We start from the raw sequence: 21,157 nt of genomic DNA, 5'->3' as shown, positions 1-21,157 counted from the left end.
AATACCATCGATTCTGCAACATCTTTTTATGTTGACAAATAGTAACTGCACTAGTTGGGGTGATTATTTAATATTGTGGGTAATTGTTGATGCACTGTGTTTTCTACTTGAAACCAATATAAATTGTGCATCAGCTATACTTCAATAAAAAATTATAATAAACTGAATCAATGTTGATAAGTCAACTAAGGGAAGGATTGAGAATTAAACAGTGGGGTTTTAATAAGGTAGAGTAACGTGATAACTCTTTAAGAATATATGGGTGGACTAAATTATTGCTACTGCAGGAAGATAAGTGAATGGCCTCCTCCTCTACCATCTTGTTGGTATCATTCTCTGAGCACACTCTGGTATGTACTCTGTAATCAGTATGGACTAAGCATGAACAGATATTTCACTATCATTGTACAATTCCACAACCAATGTTTCCCAATTTCATAACAGTTGCATCCACATATACCTTACAGGCTAAAGATCAAAATTGTGGGTCTTGCAGTCAATAATGTTGCAGTACATATCAAATTGTCATTAAAGTGGTTAATCTGTGGTACAATATACTATTGGGATTCAAACTAAAATAGGAAATGGGACTTGCTTGTTACCACAATAAATTTCGTTTCAGCTGACTGATGCAATACAGTAATTGAGAAATACGATATTGGTGCAGGATAGCAATCAGACCTCTTGTTCTGAAGATAACATCCAGAATAACACCAATGCATAGATAAACAGTATTCTTATTACTGATTGACATTATGGTGAATTGATGGACATTGAAATAAAAATCTTTTAGACATAAAACAAATTTGAATTTCTATCTCACACCAAACATAAAAATTAATTTCGCATAGCTTTATGCATCATGTAAAAGGCTAACATATCTGTCCTTTAGAATGTAAAGTAGGGATTACAACATGAAGGCCTACTGAGCAAAATCATCAGGGAAAATACTGACAAATTAACTATTTCAAAATTCAGCATAATTATGCATTACAAATATTGGAAATAAAACCCATGAAAAATGAGCCACTCACCTAAGGAATAGATTCTCTATGCATAAACTCAGAAAGGATGGCTATGTCAATTGAATAAATACCTCTTTATGTATAAGAAAATGATAAACATCTCCATGTAAATACAGCAGATATTATGTATGACAGACATGGATTTCAATGAAAATATGATAGATCATGGATTTCGCACAAGGGAAAAAATAAATGGACCATATATGTGAAAATGCTTCCCGTCAAAATAAGAGAAATATAAGTTAATTGCATATTTCACAGCCCAGCCCTTCATCAGATGAATGAAAATGTTTTGGTGATGATGTAGAATAGTGGAACATATAATGTGTGGGTAAATTTTTCCAACTGCTTAGGAAATCTCCTGGGAACTACAAAAAGGAGGAAAGATACCCCCAAAGGTATCATCACAACTCAAGCCATTGCTGAGGTGCACGTGGCCATTGAGTGATCTGATAATGTTAAAGCCTCATGGTGGTGGAAGAAACAGATATCTAGCTCACCCAGGAATCCAGTCACTTTGGCTCATAGAAGAAAAACAAGCCCAAAGCAGGTGAATGCATTAAAGACAGATGTATCCTAGTAATTATTTTCCTCAAGTCCCCCTTCATGTCCCTGTTCCTCAGGCTGTAGATGAAGGGGTTCATCATCTGGGGAATCATGATGTACATCACTGAAGCCACTGCAGACTTTCTGGAAGAGTCAGTAACTGCAGAGCTAATGTACACCCCAAAACCTGTCCCATAGAACAAGGAGACAACTGAGACGTGAGACCCACAGGTGGAAAAGGCTTTACACTTACCCTCCACTGAGGGCATTCTCAAAATGGAAAAGAGTATTTGAATATAAGAGAAAATGATCCCAGATACAGGAACACCCGAAAATAGGCTGCCTACAAAAGACATCAGGAAATTATTGATGAGGGTGTCAGAGCAGGCCAGCTTGATGACCTGAGCAAGTTCACAGAAGAAGTGAGGGATTTCCCTGTTTGTGCAGAAGGACAGCCTCAGCACCAGCAGACTGTGGAGCAGGGCATCCCCAGTGCTAAGGAGCAGACAGAGCAGAATCAGCATAGCACAGGGTTGTGGGGTCATGATGGCCGTGTACCTCAGTGGATGGCAGATGGCCACATAGCGGTTGTAGGCCATTGCCGCTAGGACACAGTTTTCAAAACCAACAAAAAATAAGACAAAGCCAATGTGTGCTATACAGCCAATGTAACTAATGTGCTGATTCTCTCTGTTAATATTCACCAGCATCTGGGGGGCTGTCGTTGTGCTTATCCAGATGTCAGTAAAAGACAGGATGCAGAGGAAGTAGTTCATGGGGGTGTGGAGGTGGGGGTCAGAGCTGACAGCCAGGATGATGATCAGGTTCCCCAGGATAGTGACCAGGTACATGGACAGGAACAGCCCGAAGAGGAATGGTTGCATTCCTGGATCATCTGTCAATCCCAGGAGGAGGATTTCTGGAATATCTGTGTGATTCATGTTCTTGATGAATCTGATGTGAAAGAGGTAGTAAAAAAAGAAAATAATTCCTGGTCTAACAGCAGTGATATCCACTGGGAAAATTTCCTGTGCATAAACTCAGAGTTGAGGACCAGAAATATATGTTTGAACAGGCCCTCTAGGTGAATTTGAGACATGCTAATATTTGAGAATCATTGCTTAAGTCAAAACAAACCTCTATGTATATTGTGAACCCAGATGAATATTCAGATCTGTCACTCTGATAATTTCTCCCTCCATAACAATCTCTCACACTATTTCTTTCCTGTCTTCCTGTTACTGATCCAAAATTTTAGAGATCATAAAATCCATTTTACACATAGTGCCAAGTGCTGAGACTGACACTATCGCATTCGTTCCTTGTGGCGGTGACGACAGCGATACGTACACAGACCTGGTTCACTTCAGTTCTTTATTGTTTCTCGGAAGGTCGGGAGAAGGTGAGTGAGAAGAAGCAACAGCCGGAGGGAGCGAGTGAGAGGAAGAATGAGAGGAGAGAGAGAGAGAGACAGTGTCCTTCTCTTTCCTGCTTATGCCTTATATAAAGGAAGCTGGCCTATGGTGATCAAGATCATGCGTGACCTTTAAGCTGATTGTTAGCATGCCTTCTGCATGAGTTGAGCACGAGCGCGGAAGCATGGGGCAAGCCTATAGGAGCAACTTCCTTATGCTAATGCCACCAAACCAGGAAGGGTGGCGCCCAGGAAGCGGGCACCATCTTAGGGCATTGGTCAGCTACAGTGGAAGGGCGGTGTTCAGCCATAGTAGGACTCAGCCTCGGCTGTAGGCCGGCCCCTACATCTCCCCCTTTTTTGTTTTTTAACACAATGAGGCTCGGGGACCATGCCTGTCTTAGGTTGTCAGGGAGGCGCAGCATCCTTACCCGTCATAGGGCAACAGACAGCTAAGGTATGCGCCCTGTCTTAGGTTGGTATGCGTACCTCCTGTTCTTACTCGTCTTTGACTACTGGTTCAACATATTGAGCTACACCCTAGGGGAGATGCCTTCCTCTATAGCTGCCATGGCCTGCACCAGAGCCATCCGCACTTCCCGATGTTGCCGTTGCATGGAACAGACTTTTCTCCCAAGTAGGAGAAGACCTACAAGGAGTAATATACCCATAACACCCATGCCTGACCAGGCTTTGGTGGCATTTAGCACGGCTTCAGCAAACTGAGCTACAGACAGCACCTCTACCTTTTGGGAACTAACATTCAATATTTCTAGCCATAGCTTAGTGGTGAGCACGTCAAACTCACTGGACCAATTGGTGGATAACATCTTGCCTAATTCCCTGGACAGATTGGCAGCTTTAGAGAGGTTATGAAAAGGAATGCCAGTAACACATAGAGCTGTGAAAGGGCAGATATGGGAGAGAAAAAGGCGGGAAAGGTATGTGCAGTTTCAGTCACCGGGAGTGGTAGAGGCCAAGCCTTCACCAGACCCCATAGTTCTCTGGGTTCCGCTATCGCCTGCTGAAGGATCAGTAGCAGGATCAGCATCAGTGGGGTCGGCATCTTGCACTTCTGGTTCTGGTCTTGCCACTCTCCGTGTCAGGCGTTCAGGCACCCAGATGGGATTGTTTCGGTCCTGTGGGAAAACACAAACAGAGCCTCGGTTCCAGATTAACACTGGATCCGGGCCTTTCCATGATCCTTCCAATACATCCTTCTACATAACTGTGGGCATGTCTTTAGGCCTGGAATGGCGATTATGCTGCTCTGCTGCACTGTGGCCATCTTTGTCCAATGTCAAAAAATTAAAAATGAATAATATGATGTTAAGTTTGTCTCTGGGGGATCTGAAGTCTGCCCCTATTCCCCCTTTTTGTTTATAGGGAGCATTTTTAAGGGTCAGGTTGGCACGCTCTACCACGCCTTGCCCTTGAGGGTTATAGGGAATGCCTGTGGTGTGGGTGATATCCATTACCCTTAAAAATCTAAGAAAGGATTGGGATGTATATGCTGGTCCATTATCAGTTTTTACATGCTTGGGCTTTCCCCAGGCCGAAAACGCCTGAAGGCAGTGAGTTATGACATCTCTAGTTTTTTCCCCTGTATGGCAAGAGGCGAAAATGATGCCTGAGCAGGTGTCAACAGACACATGGAAATATTTCATCTTACCGAATTCTGGAATATGGGTAACATCCATTTGCCAAATGTGATTGGGGAGTAGCCCCTTTGGATTAACTCCTTCTGAGATGGAGGGTAGGAGTGTGACACACCATTTGCAACTGACTACTATGGCTCTTGCTTGGTCTCTAGTAATATTATATTTTAGGTGAAGAGTATGTGCATTGACATGGAATTGTTTGTGAAATTGAGCAGCTTGTTCTACAGGGTCAAATAGAGCTAAGATGTTAAACTCACGGGTCAGGGCATCTGCCTGCCTGTTTCCCTCGGCAAGGGGTCCTGGGAGTGAAGTGTGAGCTCTTATGTGTCCGATAAAGAAAGGTTCTGATCGAGTCCATATTAGTTGTTGTAGCTTTCTAAAAATGTTGGCAACGGGGGAAGACTGGCTAATATAACTTACATTCTCTAAGATGGACACAGCATTCACTACATACTGACTATCTGCTAAAAGGTTAAAAGGTTCCTGTGAGAAAAGCGTAAAGGCTTGTGCTACAGCCAACAGCTCTGTTTGTTGGGCTGAAGTGGTTGGAAAACTGAATGTCCAAGATTGGACACCAGTGACCACAGTCCCGATGCCATTCTTTGACCCATCAGTGATCAATACCTTAGCCTTGGGTATGGGATTACATCTTGTGTTTTTAGGAAAGATGACGGGATTAGAGAGGCAGAACTGTAGCCAAGGATGTTTTGGGTAGTGGTTGTCAAAGGAAGCATTGGTGATGGTGTAAGCAACAGCCCATGCATCACAGCATGCAGTAAGACATTCAATCTGCTCAGCAGTATAAGGTGTTATTATTATGTTTGGGGGAATCCCAAATGTTTTTATAGCTGTCCTGATTCCTTTGATGATCAAATCAGCTATACTCTGAGGATACCATCTTAAAGTTTTTCTTGGAGAGTGGGCCAGATAGACCCAGAGAATTGGCCCTTCCTGCCAAAGTACCCCTGTTGGGCTATTATTACTGGGTATCATTATAAGGAATAGCAATTTGCCATAGTCTATTCTATCTACCTGGGCAAGCTGCAAGCGGGATTGGACTAGGCTCAAGGCTTCCTTGGCTTGCTTACTGAGAGAGCGCAGAGATGATAAATCAGAATCGCCCTTCAGTGTCTCATATAATGGACTGAGCTCTTCATCTGTAAGCTTTAAGAATGGCCTTACCCAATTTATATCTCCAAGTAGTTTTTGAAAATCATTAAGGGTTTTTAATTGATCTGTTCTTATGGTTATTTTTAATGGCCTAGCAATAGTATCTTCCAATTTAATTCCTAAATACTCTTTGGTGCAAGTTGCCTGTATTTTCTCTGGTGCTAGTTCCAGGCCCCATATCTTAAAGTGTGTTTGCAAGAAGCAGAGGGCTTCTTCTACTTTACTATTCTTTTCATGACATAAGAGAATATCATCCATATAATGATAGATAATTACATCAGGGAACTTTTTTCTAACTTCTGCCAGGGCCTCATGCACATACAACTGGCACATAGTAGGGCTATTTGCCATGCCTTGTGGCAACACTTTCCACTCAAACCGCTCATCTGGTTGACCATGATTGATGGCTGGTACAGTGAAGGCAAACCTTTTACAATCCTCAGAATGAAGGGGGATGGAAAAGAAACAGTCTTTGATGTCTAGTACAATTGATTTCCAATCTTTGGCAGGGCCATAGGCAATGGTAAACCTAATTGTACTGATCCCATGAGAATCATCTGTTTATTTACAGCTCTTAGATCATGCAGCAATCTCCATCTTCCTGATTTCTTTCTTATGACAAATATGGGCGTATTCCATGGGGAAGTAGAACTTTGAAGATGCCCTGCGGCAATTTGCTCTTGCACTAATGTGCGGGCTGCTTCTTTTTTCTCTCTGGTAAGGGGCCACTGAGGAACCCACACGGGCTCCTCTGATCACCATTGTATTTTTAGTTCTTGTCTGTCCTCAATGGCCCTGAGGAAAAACCCAGTCCTGGGCCTCCAATCCTACTGGGTACCACTCCTGAGAGTGGGATAGGTGTCTCTCTGCCAGTCAGGTTTTTTCCTATGCCTCCGGTCCCTGTATGGCCCTGCTTCCTCATAATGGACTTTGCCTGATTACTATAGAAGGTTTCTGTTGTTAGTTTAAGATTCATCTGGGTCAGTATGTCTCTTCCCCAGAGAGACACTGGTATGCTCAGCACATAAGGTTGAACTACTCCCTCATGCCCTTCCAGATCTTTCCAGGGGAGTGTGGCAGCACTACATAATGGGGCTTGAGCTATGCCCAGCCCTTTTAAAGTCTGAGCAGCTCAGTTTAGAGGCCAATCCTTCGGCCACTCATCTTCCCTTATAATGCTGCGATCTGCTCCTGTGTCTAATAGTCCTAAGAAGTTCCTATCTCTAATCTTCAGGACAAGCATAGGCCTGTCTCCCAGCTCCATCGTGAAACAGGTCAGAGGGGCCCCAGATAATCCAAATCCTGATTGACCTCTTTTCATGTTTTTATGTCCATATTGTCTATGCTTACTAGGAAGCATAAGAATTTGAGCAATGCAGTCTCCAGAATTGATGGCTGTAACACCTCTTGGGGAGGAGACCATAATCTTTACTACTCCCTCATAATCTGGGTCAATAACTCCTGGGTGTACTATCAATCCTGCTTTGGTTGTGGAACTCTGGCCCAAAAGGAGTCCCACTGTCTCTTTAGGCAATGGTCCTTTAAAGTCTGACTCTACTAACTGGACCCCCATCTCGGGTGTCAATATGAGTCTGGTGGTGGCACGGATGTCCACTACTGCACTCCCTGCAGTGGCTCTCCTTGGTTCTTCAACTCTAAGCTGGATCCTTGATCTGTCAGATGAAAATGTGTCCTGGGAATTTGTTGGATCACCCCAGACATTTGAGGGCCCTGAGGTGGGGGGCCCGGCCTCCCGTTTTTTGCCTGCTGCTGGGGTAGTGGGCATCCCTCCACATCTACTACTGATCTGCACTCTCTTGCCCAATGGTTTCCTTTTCTACATCTGGGACATAATCTCGGTTGTGGTTGGATTTTGGTCACACTGGCTCCTCCTCCGCCTAATTTCGGGCAATCTCACTTTAAGTGACCCATCTGCTTGCAATAGAAGCATGCCCCAGGAGGGGTATCCCTTCTGCGCACATTTTGCAGTCCCTGAGTTATGGATGCAGCCATTACCTGCCCTTGCACTACAGTGTCATTGATGTCCTTGCAAACTTTGATGTAGGTATTTAACTCTTTATTTTTCCAAGGCCTGATAGCCTCTTTACACCATTTATTTGCTTGCTCATAGACCAACTGTTTTACTAGGGGCATGGCTGTGTCAGCATCTCCAAATATATGGCCTGCGGTTTGCATCAGTCTCGCCAAGAAGTCTGCATAAGGCTCATTTGGTCCTTGGAGTACTTTAGATAATTGACCCTGTAAATCACCAGTGCCCTGGAGTGTCTTCCAGGCCTTGACAGCTGCTGTAGCTATTTGCATATACACTGCAGGTGGGTAATTTATCTGATTATGCTGTCTGTCCTAAGTAAGGTCCTGTGCCCATTAGCATCTCTAGGTTCCACTGATTGTTCCCTGTGGCAGCGTTGCGCCGGGCAGTGTCTTGTGAAAGCTCTTCCCACGCAGTTTTGAATAGCAGGTACTGACCTCCAGTAAGGCATGCTCTGGCTACATTAGCCCAATCATCTGGTGTTAGATTCTGAGTGGCTAATGACTCCACTATTGCTACAGTGAACTCTGCTTGCACTCCATAGGTGGTGGCAGCTTCCTTTAGGCTTTTTACAAGCTTAAAATCTAGGGCTTGATGATATCTTTGCTGGGTGTTTGGATCTTCTATTACTGGGAAGGCTGCATTCCTCTCCATGGTTAGCCATTCCCTCCATCTATTCTTGCCCAATTGTTCTTGGCACCCCTGGCCACCACAACATGAGTAACTCTGGTAATGGGGTGGCTCTACTCTATAGGTTGGAGAGCAAAATGGATGATTTGGGGCAGTTGGCACAACCTCTTCTACCTTACTGCTCTTATTGGGGAGAGGGGCCGAACTAGTCTCTCCTTCCTCTCTGCTTATTCTCAGTTTGCTCAGTGAGGGGTACAATGTGGGCTGATGTCCTCTCTGAGCAGACCTAGCCTCTAACTCTTCTCCTGATAATTCTTGGTCCTCTTCCTCATCAGAGGACACCCCCTGTGTAGATCCTCTTTCAGATGCTCTCGCAGAGGCTCTTTCTTCTTTCACTTCCTCAAGAACCTCCTCTCTTTCCCTTATGGCCTCTTTACAACTAGGTTTATTCTCCTTTAGGTCGCTCCTAACCAGCCCCCATATGGGGAGCGTCCCAGCCGGGAGCGGCTCCCTGCGATCTGCATTGCACAGATCCTCACCTAACTTTTCCCACACGGGGGTAGTGATTCTTCCTGCATCTAGGAACCACGGAACATGCTTCTCTACCGTGTGGAGGAAAGCCCTTGCGGTTTTTGTTTTTAATGATGTTCCGTTGGCCCTCAGGATTGCTCTCAAAGGCTCTTCTGCTCTAATTCTAGACACTTCAGATCCCATGTTAGCGAATAAAGGATAAAAGGCTACTCCTAAGTTTATGGGTAACGGGTACTCTTATCGCTAACCTGCATTCATCGCTATAACGCGAACTTTCCTTGCTTCGTCGCTTTCCCGCGAACTTTCACTGGCGCCCTAACTTTTCATAACATTTTTGACAAAACAAAACAGTACAACAAAGAACACTGTGATGGACAGACAAAACAGAAATCCCCACCACAGCCGCTTGCTATCTCCTTTCCTACTTCTACTTTCGCTTTGCTCGTTGGTCCACTCACCCTTCTCCTCTGAGGCGCCTTCCCGAGCAATCCTTCCGAATGGGGTCCACAGGTACTGCTTCAGGGTAAGAAGCTCTATGGCGTCCGCGTCCGCCAGTTTCTCCTCTGGGTGGTTGGAGAAAAATTCCCGGGTTTTGGCACCAGATATCGCGTTCACTCCTTGTGGCGGTGATGACAGCGATACGTACACAGACCTGGTTCACTTCAGTTCTTTATTGTTGCTCGGAAGGTTGGGAGAAGGTGAGTGAGAAGAAGCAACAGCCGGAGGGAGCGAGTGAGAGGAAGAATGAGAGGAGAGAGAGAGACAGTGTCCTTCTCTTTCCTGCTTATGCCTTTTATAAAGGAAGCTGGCCTATGGTGATCAAGATCATGCGTGACCTTTAAGCTGATTGTTAGCATGCCTTCTGCATGAGTTGAGCACGAGCACGGAAGCATGGGGCAAGCATATAGGAGCAACTTCCTTATGCTAATGCCACCAAACCAGGAAGGGTGGTGCCCAGGAAGCGGGCACCATCTTAGGGCATTGGTCAGCTACAGTGGAAGGGTGGTGTTCAGCCATAGTGGGACTCAGCCTCGGCCGTAGGCCAGCCCCTACAGACACCAAGAATAAGACATGGCATTTCCTTTAGAAATATCCCATGCCTTCCAACAAACAGAAGGACAAGAATAATGTTATGACATCTGCATCTAGAACAATGGTCCCCAATAGTTGGCATTCCTCAAAATCATCTGTAGTTCTGGTCACATTACAGATTCTTTAGTACATTTTATGATCCCATTTACCCATGAGGACACTTGGATAAGTTGAGGCTAAGTAATGTACAGGAAGTATGGTCGGTGCACAGTAAAGACTGGGTCTCAGACTAGACGACATGTCTGCTGAGTTGACTCTCTTGAACTGCCTCTCTTAATGCCCCTGATGACACAGAACCAGCCTTTATAATCATACAGATTTCACAATTTCATTTAACATTTTTAACATTTTAATTCTGAGCAATGTCCAAACACTTTTCCAGTTCCTGCAAGGTATGTCTACCTCTATCCATGAAGTAGCATGTAGCAGGTCAGGGCATCCATCGAAGTATATGCTGTGCTCCTGGCAAAGAGAAGAAATGGTGCCCATCAACCTGAAGCTCGTAAGATGCCCCGGTTGAAATGGTCCTCATCGGCCGTAGTAGTTCATTCTACAAGAAGCAGAGCACTATGTCAGTGAGATTCTCTGTCTCATCCTAAGAGGATGTCTTCCCCTAAGGTGATAGTGTCATATCGTTAGGAAAAACAGTTAAATGTAAGAAAGAATAAATTGTATTGGCATATAGGAAAACAACAATCTGTAGGTCCTTGAAGACCAAGACAAGGTAATGAAGAAAAACATGCTGTTTACAAGCCAATCGAGTGACCTACAGGATGGTCTCTGTGAAGCCGTGGTCCTCGCTCTCCTGGGGAGCCTGCAGTGGCCATGACAGCCTTTGACATTTGGAAGATTTCTTGAACTCAAACAGAGAGCTCCGTCCAGACCAGCACTTGCTTTTTGAACTGGGAACATTGTGTCTGCAGAGGCCTCATGTCCTCACTTGTATAACGGGAACCCTCATCAGACCTTATGGGGATGTTGCAATGATGATGATGAATTCGGAACACATCCAGCATGGCAGTCAGCACAGGGCACCCCCACCCTGACATTTCCTATCGTGGTTCTCCTTTTCTGCCATGAACAGCAGCTCCTGGCATGTTTCACTCATCAGAAGAAGGCAATGGGCTTGGCAAGAGGAAGAAAACAATAAAAAAGAACATCCCAACTGTGACAACAGCAAATTTCAGGGAAGACATTACAAGCTTCAAGCCCAGCTGGAAACCTTCATCATGCTAAGCGGGAATTAAGGAAACATTGCTCTTATCATTATTCATCTGGCAGGGACAGAAGATGAACTGCACAGCAATTTTGATGAATCAAGTAATAAAAATAAATAGATGTAGGAATGAACACACATATTGAAAACATATTGGAGGAGAACATGTATGACAAAAGTCTATACATGATATATTTTTGACATTTTCTAATCCTGCATAGATGTGCTTATTTTTATTATGAATTTTTCAAGAGAAACGAAGTACAAAGATACCAATGAAGAGCTTGGTACCCACCAGTCAACATCATCAAAGTCACACACATCTTAAAATTTGTTTTTATTACCACATTTAATAGATATACTTGAAGAGCCTGTATCATGTATTTATACCATCCTAATTCTTTTCCCTCCGTGAGGAACCACCACGCTAACTGGATATACAGGTCTCATCTGCACTTTGTACTACATTTAATATTATGATGCCACAAACATTGCTCTATTTTGAATTCTAAAAGCTATTTGAGAACATGACCCCGCTTAAAATGACACATACAGTTGGCTCCTTGTGTAACTATATTTTTTTATCAATCTAGAAATTCAGTTTATTTCCATTAATTGAAAAACCAGACAGAAATAAACTGTATTTAAATTGTAAACAAAAGAAAAAGTATAAAATTTAGAAAACCAGGAAGTGACTTAACATATAGATACATCACAATTTGTTTCTCCATTTCCTACTTGACAAGAATTACAGTAACTGCCTTTTATTCTTATGTATATTTATGACATAGGTACAGTAAAAAGCCATGCATGACAGCAGTCATATGTCCAAAATAATATGCCTCCAGGAAAGGAAGAGGGGAAAGAGAGGGGAATCCAATAGGGGTACCTTCTTCTGTCATATTACTGTGTTATTTTATATTAAAACCTCAAGGTGATACAACAGAATATCAGCATTCATGCACTGGAATGATTTGAGGGGTGGGCATATGGTTTTCAAAATCACACTCTCTAGGGGCAGAAGATGGCAGCGTGAGTAGAGCAGCGGAAATCTCCTCCCCAAAAAAAATATATCTATGAAAATATAACAAAGACAACCCTTCCTAGAATAAAGACCAGAGGACACAGGACAATATCCAGACCACATCCGCACCTGAGAGAACCCAGCGCCTCGCGAAGGGGGTGAGATACAAGCCCCTGCCCGGAAAGAGCCGAGCGCCCGTCCCCCCAACTCCCGGCGGGAGAAGAATAGGTAGAGCGGGAGGGAGACGGAGCTCAGGACTGCCGAACACCCAGCCCCAGCCATCCGGGCCAGAGTGCAGGGCCCTGGATACTAGGAAAACAGGGTAGCAAATACAGTGAGCGGGCACCGGTGGCCTGGCACCAGAGGACACCAGAAAAGCGAGCGACCATTTTTTTTTTTTTGCTGCTTTGTTTTGGCGAGCGCTTTTTGGAAATCTTAAAGGGATAGGGCACCAAATACTAGGGAAACAGGGCAGCAAGACCGGTGAGCAGATGCCTGAGGCTGGCGACGGAGAATAAAGAAAAACAAGTGGACACTTTTTTTTTTTTTTTGTGGTCGTTTTGTTTGACGGGTGCTTTTTGAAAGTTTTAAAGGGGCAGGGCAGGACACTTAATCCAGAGGTAGGGAATCTGGGGATCTCTGGGCACCGTAACCCCTGGGCTGCAGGGAGCAGGGAGGCCCCTTATGGAGATAAATAGCCTCCAAGCCACTCCCCCTCCAACGCGACTCCACCACTTTGGAGCAGAGGCCCGAACCAGGCAACACCCACAGCAACAGCAGAGATAAACTCCATAGCAGCCGGGCAGGAAGCAGAAACCCTGTCTGTGCGCAGCTTCCCAGCACAAGCCACTAGAGGTCGCTGTTCTCCCAGGAGAGGAGGGCCACAAACCAACAAGAAAGGAAGTTCTTCCAGCCATCACTCGTCCCAGCTCTGCAAACTATTCCTATCACCATGAAAAGGCAAAGCTAAAGGCAGACAAAGAACACAGAGACAACACCAGAGAAGGAGACAGACCTAACCAGTCTTCCTGAAAAAGAATTCAAAATAAGAATCATAAACATGCTGACAGAGATGCAGAGAAATACGCAAGAGATATGGGATGAAGTCCGGAGGGAGATCACAGAAGATAGAAAGGAGATCGCAGAAATGAAACAAACTATGGAAGGGTTTATAAACAGAACTGATAGGATGCAAGAGGCCATTGATGGAATTGAAACCAGAGAACAGGAACGCATAGAAGCTGACATAGAGAGAGATAAAAGGATCTACAGGAATGAAACAATGTTAAGAGAACTGTGTGAACAATCCAAAATAACAATATCCGTATTATAGGGGATCCAGAAGAAGAAGAGGGAGGAAAAGGGATGGAAAGCACCTTGGAAGAAATAATTGCTGAGAACTTCCCCAAACTGGGGGAGGAAATAATGGAACATACCACAGAAATACACAGAACCCCCAACAGAAAAGATCCAAGGAGGACAACACCAAGACACATAATAATTAAAATGGCAAAGATCAAGGAAAAGGAAAGAGTTTTAAAGGCAGCTAAAGAGAAAAAGGTCACCTATAAAAGAAAACCCATCAGGCTAACATCACACTTCTTAACAGAAACCCTACAGGCCAGAAGAGAATGGCATGATATATATAATACAATGAAACAGAAGGGCCTTGAACCAAGGATACTGTATCCAGCACGACTATCATTCAAATATGATGGTGGGATTAAACAATTCCCAGACAAACAAAAGCTGAGGGAATTTGCTTCCAACAAACCACCTCTACAGAACATCTTACAGGGACTGCTCTAGATGGGAGCACTCCCAGAAAGAGCAAAGCACAAAACACCCAACATATGAAGAATGGAGGAGGAGGAATAAGAAGGGAGAGAAGAAAAGAATCTCCAGACAGTATATATAACAGCGCAATAAGCGAGCTAAGTTAGGCAGTAAGATACTAAACAGGCTAACCTTGAACCTTTGGTAACCACGAAGTTAAAGCCTGCAATGGCAATAAGTACATATATTTCAATAGTCACCCTAAATGTTCATGGGCTGAATGCACCAATCAAAAGACATAGAGTAATAGAATGGATAAAAAAAGCAAGACCCATCTATACGCTGCTTACAAGAAACTCACTTCAAACACAAAGACATGTACAGACTAAAAGTCAAGGGATGGAAAAACATATTTCAAGCAAACAACAGCGAGAAGAAAGCAGGGGTTGCAGTACTAATATCAGACAAAATAGACTTCAAAACAAAGAAAGTAACAAGAGATAAAGAAGGATACTACATATTGATAATGTGCTCAGTCCAACAAGATGATATAACCATTCTAAATATATATGTACCCAACAAAGGAGCACCAGCATATCTGAAAAAAAATACTAACAGAACTAAAGGGGGAAATAGACTGCAATGAATTCATTCTAGGAGATTTCAACACACCACTCACCCCAAAGGATAGATCCACTGGGCAGAAAATAAGTAAGGACATGGAAGCACTGAACAACACAGTAGAGCAGATGGACCTAATAGAACTCTACATCGAAAAGCAACAGGATATACATTCTTCTCAAGTGCACATGGAACATTCTCCAGAATAGACCACATACCAGGCCACAAAAAGAGCTTCAGAAAATTCCAGAAGATTGAAATCCTACCAAAAAACTTTTCAGACCACAAAGGCATAAAACTAGAAATAAACTGTACAAAGAAAGCAAAGAGGCTCGCAAACACATGGAGGCTTAACAACACGCTCCTAAATAATCAATGGATCAATGACCAGAACAAAATGGAGATCCAGCAATATATGGAAACAAATGACAACAACAATACTGAGCCCCAAATTCTGGGGGACGCAGGAAAAGCAGTCTTAAGAGGAAAGTATATAGCAATCCAAGCATATTTAAAAAAGGAAGAACAATCCCAAATGAATTTCGATAATGTCACTATTATCGAAATTGGAAAAGAAGAACAAATGAGGCCTAAGGTCAGCAGAAGGAGGGACAAAATAAAGATCAGAGAAGAAATAAAATTGAGAAGAATAAAACAATAGCAAAAATCAATGAAACAAAGAGTTGGTTCTTCGAGAAAATAAGCAAAATAGATAAGCCTCTAGCCAGACTTATTAAGAGGAAAAGAGAGTCAACACAAATCAACAGTATCAGAAACGAGAAAGGAAAAGTCATGACGGAACCCACAGAAATACAAATTATTAGAGAATACTATGAAAACCTATATGCTAACAAGCTGGGAAACCTAGGAGAAATGGACAACTTCCTAGAAAAATACAACCTTCCAAGACTGACCCAGAAAGAAACAGAAAATCTAAACAGACCAATTACCAGCAATGAAATTGAAGCGGAAATCAAAAAACTACCAAAGAACAAAACCCCTGGGCCAGATGTATTTACCTCGGAATTTTATGAGACATACAGGGAAGACATAATACCCATTCTCCTTAAAGATTTCCCAATATTAGAAGAGGAGGGGATACTCCCAAACTCATTTTATGAAGCTACCATCACCCTAATACACAAACCAGGCAAAGACCCCACCAAAAAAGAAAACTAAAGGCCAATATCCCAATGAACGAAGATGCAAAAATACTCAAAAAAATATTAGGAAACCGAATTCAAAAATACATCAAAAGATCATACACCATGATCAAGTGGGATTCATCCCAGGGATGCAAGGATGTTACAACATTCGAAAGCCCATCAACATCATCCAGCACATCAAAAAAAATAAAGACAAAAACCACAAGATCATCTCCATAGATGCTGAAAAAGCATTTGACAAAGTTCAACATCCATTCATGATAAAAACTCTCAGCAAAATGGGAATAGAGGGCAAGTACCTCAACATAATAAAGGCAATCTATGTTAAACCCACAGCCAACATTATATTGAACAGCGAGAAGCTGAAATCATTTCCTCTGAGATCGGGAACTAGACAGGGATGCCCACTTTCTCCACTGTTATTCAACATAGTACTGGAGGTCCTAGCCACAGCAATCAGACAAAACAAATAAACACAAGGAATACAGATTGGTAAAGAAGAAGTTAAACTGTCACTATTTGCAGATGACATGATACTGTACATAAAAACCCTAAAGACTCCACCCCAAAACTACTAGAACTGATATCGGAATACAGCAAAGTTGCAGGATACAAAACCAACACAGACATATGTGGCTTTCCTATACACTAACAATGAACCAACAGAAGAGAAATCAGGAAAACAACTCCATTCACAAATGCATCAAATAAAATAAAATACCTAGGAATAAACCTAACCAAGGAAGTGAAAGACATATGCTCTGAAAACTACAAGTCACTCTTAATAGAAATTAAAGGGGACACTAACAGATGGAAACTCATCCCATGCTCATGGCTAGGAAGAATTAATATCGTCAAAATGGCCATCCTGTCCAAAGCAATATACAGATTTGATGCAATCCCTATGAACCTACCAGCAGCATTCTTCAATGAACTGGAACAAATAGCTCAAAAATTCATATGGAAACACCAAAGACCCCGAATAGACAAAGCAATCCTGAGAAAGAAGAATAAAGTAGGGGGGATCTCACTCCCCAACTTCAAGCTCTACTATAAAGCCATAGTAATCAAGACAATTTGGAACTGGCACAAGAGCAGAGCCACAGACCAATGGAACAGACTAGAGAATCCAGACATTAACCCAGATATATATGGTCAATTAATATTTGATAAAGGCGCCATGGACATAAATGGCGAAATGACAGTCTCTTCAACAGATGGTGCTGGCAAAACTGGACAGCTACATGTAGGAGAATGAAACTGGACCATTGTCTAACCCCATATACAAAAGTAAACTCAAATTGGATCAAAGACCTGAATGTAAGTCATGAAAGCATTAAACTCTTGGAAGAAAACACAGGCAAAAACCTCTTAGACATAAACATGAGTGACCTCTTCTTGAACATATCTCCTCGGGCAAGGAAAACAACAGCAAAAATGAATAAGTGGGACTATATTAAGCTGAAAAGCTTCTGTACAGCAAAAGACACCATCAATAGAACAAAAAGGAACCCTACAGTATGGGACAATATATTTGAAAATGACACATCTGATAAAGTCTTGACATCCAAAATATACAAAGAGCTCACACGCCTCAACAAACAAAAAACAAATAACCCAATTAAAAAATGGGCAGAGGAACTGAACAGACAGTTCTCCGAAAAAGAAATACAGATGGCCAACAGACACATGAAAAGATGCTCCACATCGCTAATTATCAGAGAAATGCAAATTAAAACTACAATGAGATATCACCTCACACCAGTAAGGATGGCTGCCATCCGAAAGACAAACAACAACAAATGTTGGCGAAGCTGTGGAGAAAGGGGAACCCTCCTACACTGCTGGTGGGAATGTAAGTTAGTTCAACCATTGTGGAAAGCAGTATGGAGGTACATCAAAATGCTCAAAGCAACTTACCATTTGACCCACGAATTGCACTCCTAGGAATTTACCCTAAGAATGCAGCAATCAAGTATGAGAAAGATCAGTGCACCCCTATGTTTATCGCAGCACTATTTACAATAGACAAGAATTGGAAGCAACCTAAATGTCCATCAATAGATGAATGGATAAAGAAGATGTGGTACATGTACACAATGGGATACTACTCAGCCATAAGAAAAGGGCAAATCCAACGATTTGCAGTAACATGGATGGAGATGGAGTTTATTATGCTCAGTGAAACAAGCCTAGCAGAGAAAGACAAATACCAAATGATTTCACTTATCTGTGGAATATAAGAACAAAGGAAAAACTGAAGGAACAAAACAGCAGCAGAATCACAGAACTCAAGAATGGACTAACAGGTACCAAAGGGAAAGGGACTGGGGATGATGGGTAGGTAGGGAAGGATAAGGTGGGGGAGAAGTAGGGGGGTATTAAGATTAGCATGCATGGGGGGTTTGGAGAAAAACGAGGGCTGTACAACACAGAGAAGGCAAGTAGGGATTCTACAACATTTTGCTATTCTGATGGACAGTGACTGTAAAGGGGTTTATAGGGGGGCCTGGTATAGGGGAGAGCCTAGAAAACATAATATTCATCATGTAATACGAATAATTACATGAAAATAAAGTTTAGTGATACCAAAAAAAAAAAAAGGGCATTTCCTGTGTGTAACTTCCAATGAGTTCTACCCAAGAGTATAAAGGGCATATAAAAGTGTAGGCAAAGGGTCTGTTTGTTTTTATACAGAGTATCAAAGCCTAACTGGGCTACCCCGAAAATGAACTAAGGTACGATATGAAAAAGAATTTTCAACATCAGCACTCTCGACAGGACTCATGCAAGAAGAAGATCATCAAGAAACCCCAACAAAGATCCACGCACTGCTACAGCTGTAGATGCACTCATCCCACCAGTTCCTGGACTTGCCATGGGAATGAGGAAGGAGATATCTAAGCTGGCCTGTGCATACAGTAAAACAACAAATTTGACTGTATCTATATTGTTGGAACTCAATCAAGAATTAGGAGAAGTGCAAATTTTAGCACTCCAAAATCTTACAACTACAGACTATTTACTGTTAAAAGAACATAAAAGATGTGAACATTCCCTAGAAATGGTTTGTTTTAATTTGTCTGATTTCTCTCAGACTGTTCAAGTTCAGTTGGACAATATCCACCATATCATAGATAAGTTTTCAGAAATGCCTAAGGTGCCGAACTGGTTTTCTTGGTTTCACTGGAGATGGCTGGTAATTACAGGTATGCTTTGATTATGTAGCTATACTCCTATTATGTTAGTGTGCGTGCGCAATTTAAGTAGTAGCTTGAAACCTATACATGCTGAAGTTACTCTACAAGAAGATATGTCAAAGAAATAATCAATCTACCCATGTTTTCTTCCACCTGCTACTTCTATAGCTTTTCTTCTTCCTTCCTAATTACAATCCTTAAATAGAATTCATGCCTCACATCAAATTTACCGAGTATCATAATTCTTCCAAGTGGTAAAGATACCTCAAGACAAATGCTGGGCATAGAAGCTGCAGGGCATAAATATGCAAAGAAATAAAAATCTAACCATTTCAAACAATAAGGCTTCTCTGTCATTTACCACCTTTACATTTCCCTGTATGGCCCTGGAAGATGACTGGTTAGCCAGAGATGGGTAAGATTCCTCAAGGGAGGAACAACCTAAGACATGCACAGTCTCAGGGGGGTCATCAGGTGAGAAATTGAGGATCAACAGAGGTGAGGCTTAGAACCTCACCCCCCCTGTTCTGAGAGAAATCTTCTGCATACGTGGATATTTTATTGCCTTTGTCAAACTTGGATTAACACATAGTCTACAGGCACACACCTGATCATCTACATTTGCTCTCTTACAACACTAATCTATATTTTCTACCTTTATCTTGTATCTACCTACCACTTCAGCATTTTATTAAAAATAATAATAATAAAGAGAGAAATGTGGTATCCACATATAAATCAAGTATAAAAATCAAATTAGTATTCATATTTGGACTGACTGTTTATAGTTCATAAAGCATGAGCAAAACCTACGGTATCTGTGATGGCTGCCCTTGTACTTTTCACCATGTAAGAACTTATTCATTATGTAAGAACTTGTTCTCCATGTAAGAACTTGTTTGTTATGCTTCAGAAGATTGGAGACTGATGAAAATTATTCTTGGGGTGGATTAATGATTGTGCATTGAGCATTGACTCCCCTACACAGAATTTAATTGTTGTTAACCATTTGATCAATAAATATGAGAGATGCCCTTAAAAGAAAAAAAAAAAGAACACACTTCTAATGGTAAAATGATAAGTAACCGGGATGTAATGAATATAGTCAAGATATTGTAACAGCTTGGTATGGTTATAGCTGGTACCTAGAATTGTCATGTATATAAATGTTGAATCACGATGTTGTACACCTGAAACTAATGTAATGTAATACTGTGTGTCAACTACCCTTCAATAAAAAATACTTATCTACAAAAAAAAAGAAATCACACTCTCTCTTTTGATGCTACTGTCCTAATTTATCAGGAATAAAATAAAAAGTGAAATAAAGTATACAACACTTTCTCTGCTGCTCTTATGTAAAGTACTTGGTAGTTTTACAGAGACCAGGTGGACCAGCAGGCATCCTGCCCATTCTCGATGGGAATAAGACAACACCTGTTCTACATACTCAAAGTATCAAGAACCAGGAACGGGAATCAACAGAAAATATCAGCAATGATTTTCCATGCTCCCACCACAAGGACTGAAGTAAATATCAGAAAAATAACTGTCATCCTGTCTGAGAAGGGGCAGGTTAGGCTCTGGAGGAAGTGCTCCCTAGAGGTGGGGTTAGGAGGCCCGGAGAATGAAAGCCAGGGAGCACTGGTGCCATGCGGGCTATGAAATCCCATATTTGGGTTGTCCAGTATGATGATAGGCAGTGAGGGTGGAGCTCCACGGCCGACTGGGTTCTGATCATTTTAAGCATGAACTCACCTCGCTGCTTCCACAGGAAATAATTTTGCTAAAACACCTCCTCTTATTCGCAGTGCATTAACTCAGGGACTTGGATTACCTGGTTCGCTTCATGGACGAGTGATGCTCGATGGAGCTCCTTAATGTGGAAGATGGAGGTCTGTACTCAGGAAGGGCAGACAGCCTGACGGAGGCCCCTGGCTCGTGATAAAGGAGGACACCCATGGGGGGGGCCTCACGTGTGTGGTTCCTGACGTGGCGGGGCTGTCAGGTGAGGTGGCCACAGACGTAGTGTGCA

At 42.4% G+C, this 21,157-nt stretch overlaps 1 protein-coding gene across 1 annotated transcript; it reads right to left on the bottom strand.

Moving 5' to 3' along the window:
* Window positions 1-1,537: 1,537 nt before the first annotated feature.
* Window positions 1,538-21,084, bottom strand: LOC118921246 (olfactory receptor 7G2-like). Its single transcript, XM_036902909.2, has 2 exons — window positions 20,960-21,084; window positions 1,538-2,525 (listed from the first exon to the last, which is right to left on the bottom strand). Exons 1-2 carry the CDS (start codon window positions 21,082-21,084, stop codon window positions 1,538-1,540), a joined length of 1,113 nt encoding a protein of 370 aa, XP_036758804.2.
* Between the last annotated feature and the right edge of the window lie 73 nt (window positions 21,085-21,157).

This window comes from Manis pentadactyla, chromosome 12 (genome assembly GCF_030020395.1).
Source record: "Manis pentadactyla isolate mManPen7 chromosome 12, mManPen7.hap1, whole genome shotgun sequence".
NCBI lineage: Eukaryota > Metazoa > Chordata > Mammalia > Pholidota > Manidae > Manis > Manis pentadactyla.
This window is presented reverse-complemented; position numbering and strand designations above follow the sequence as displayed.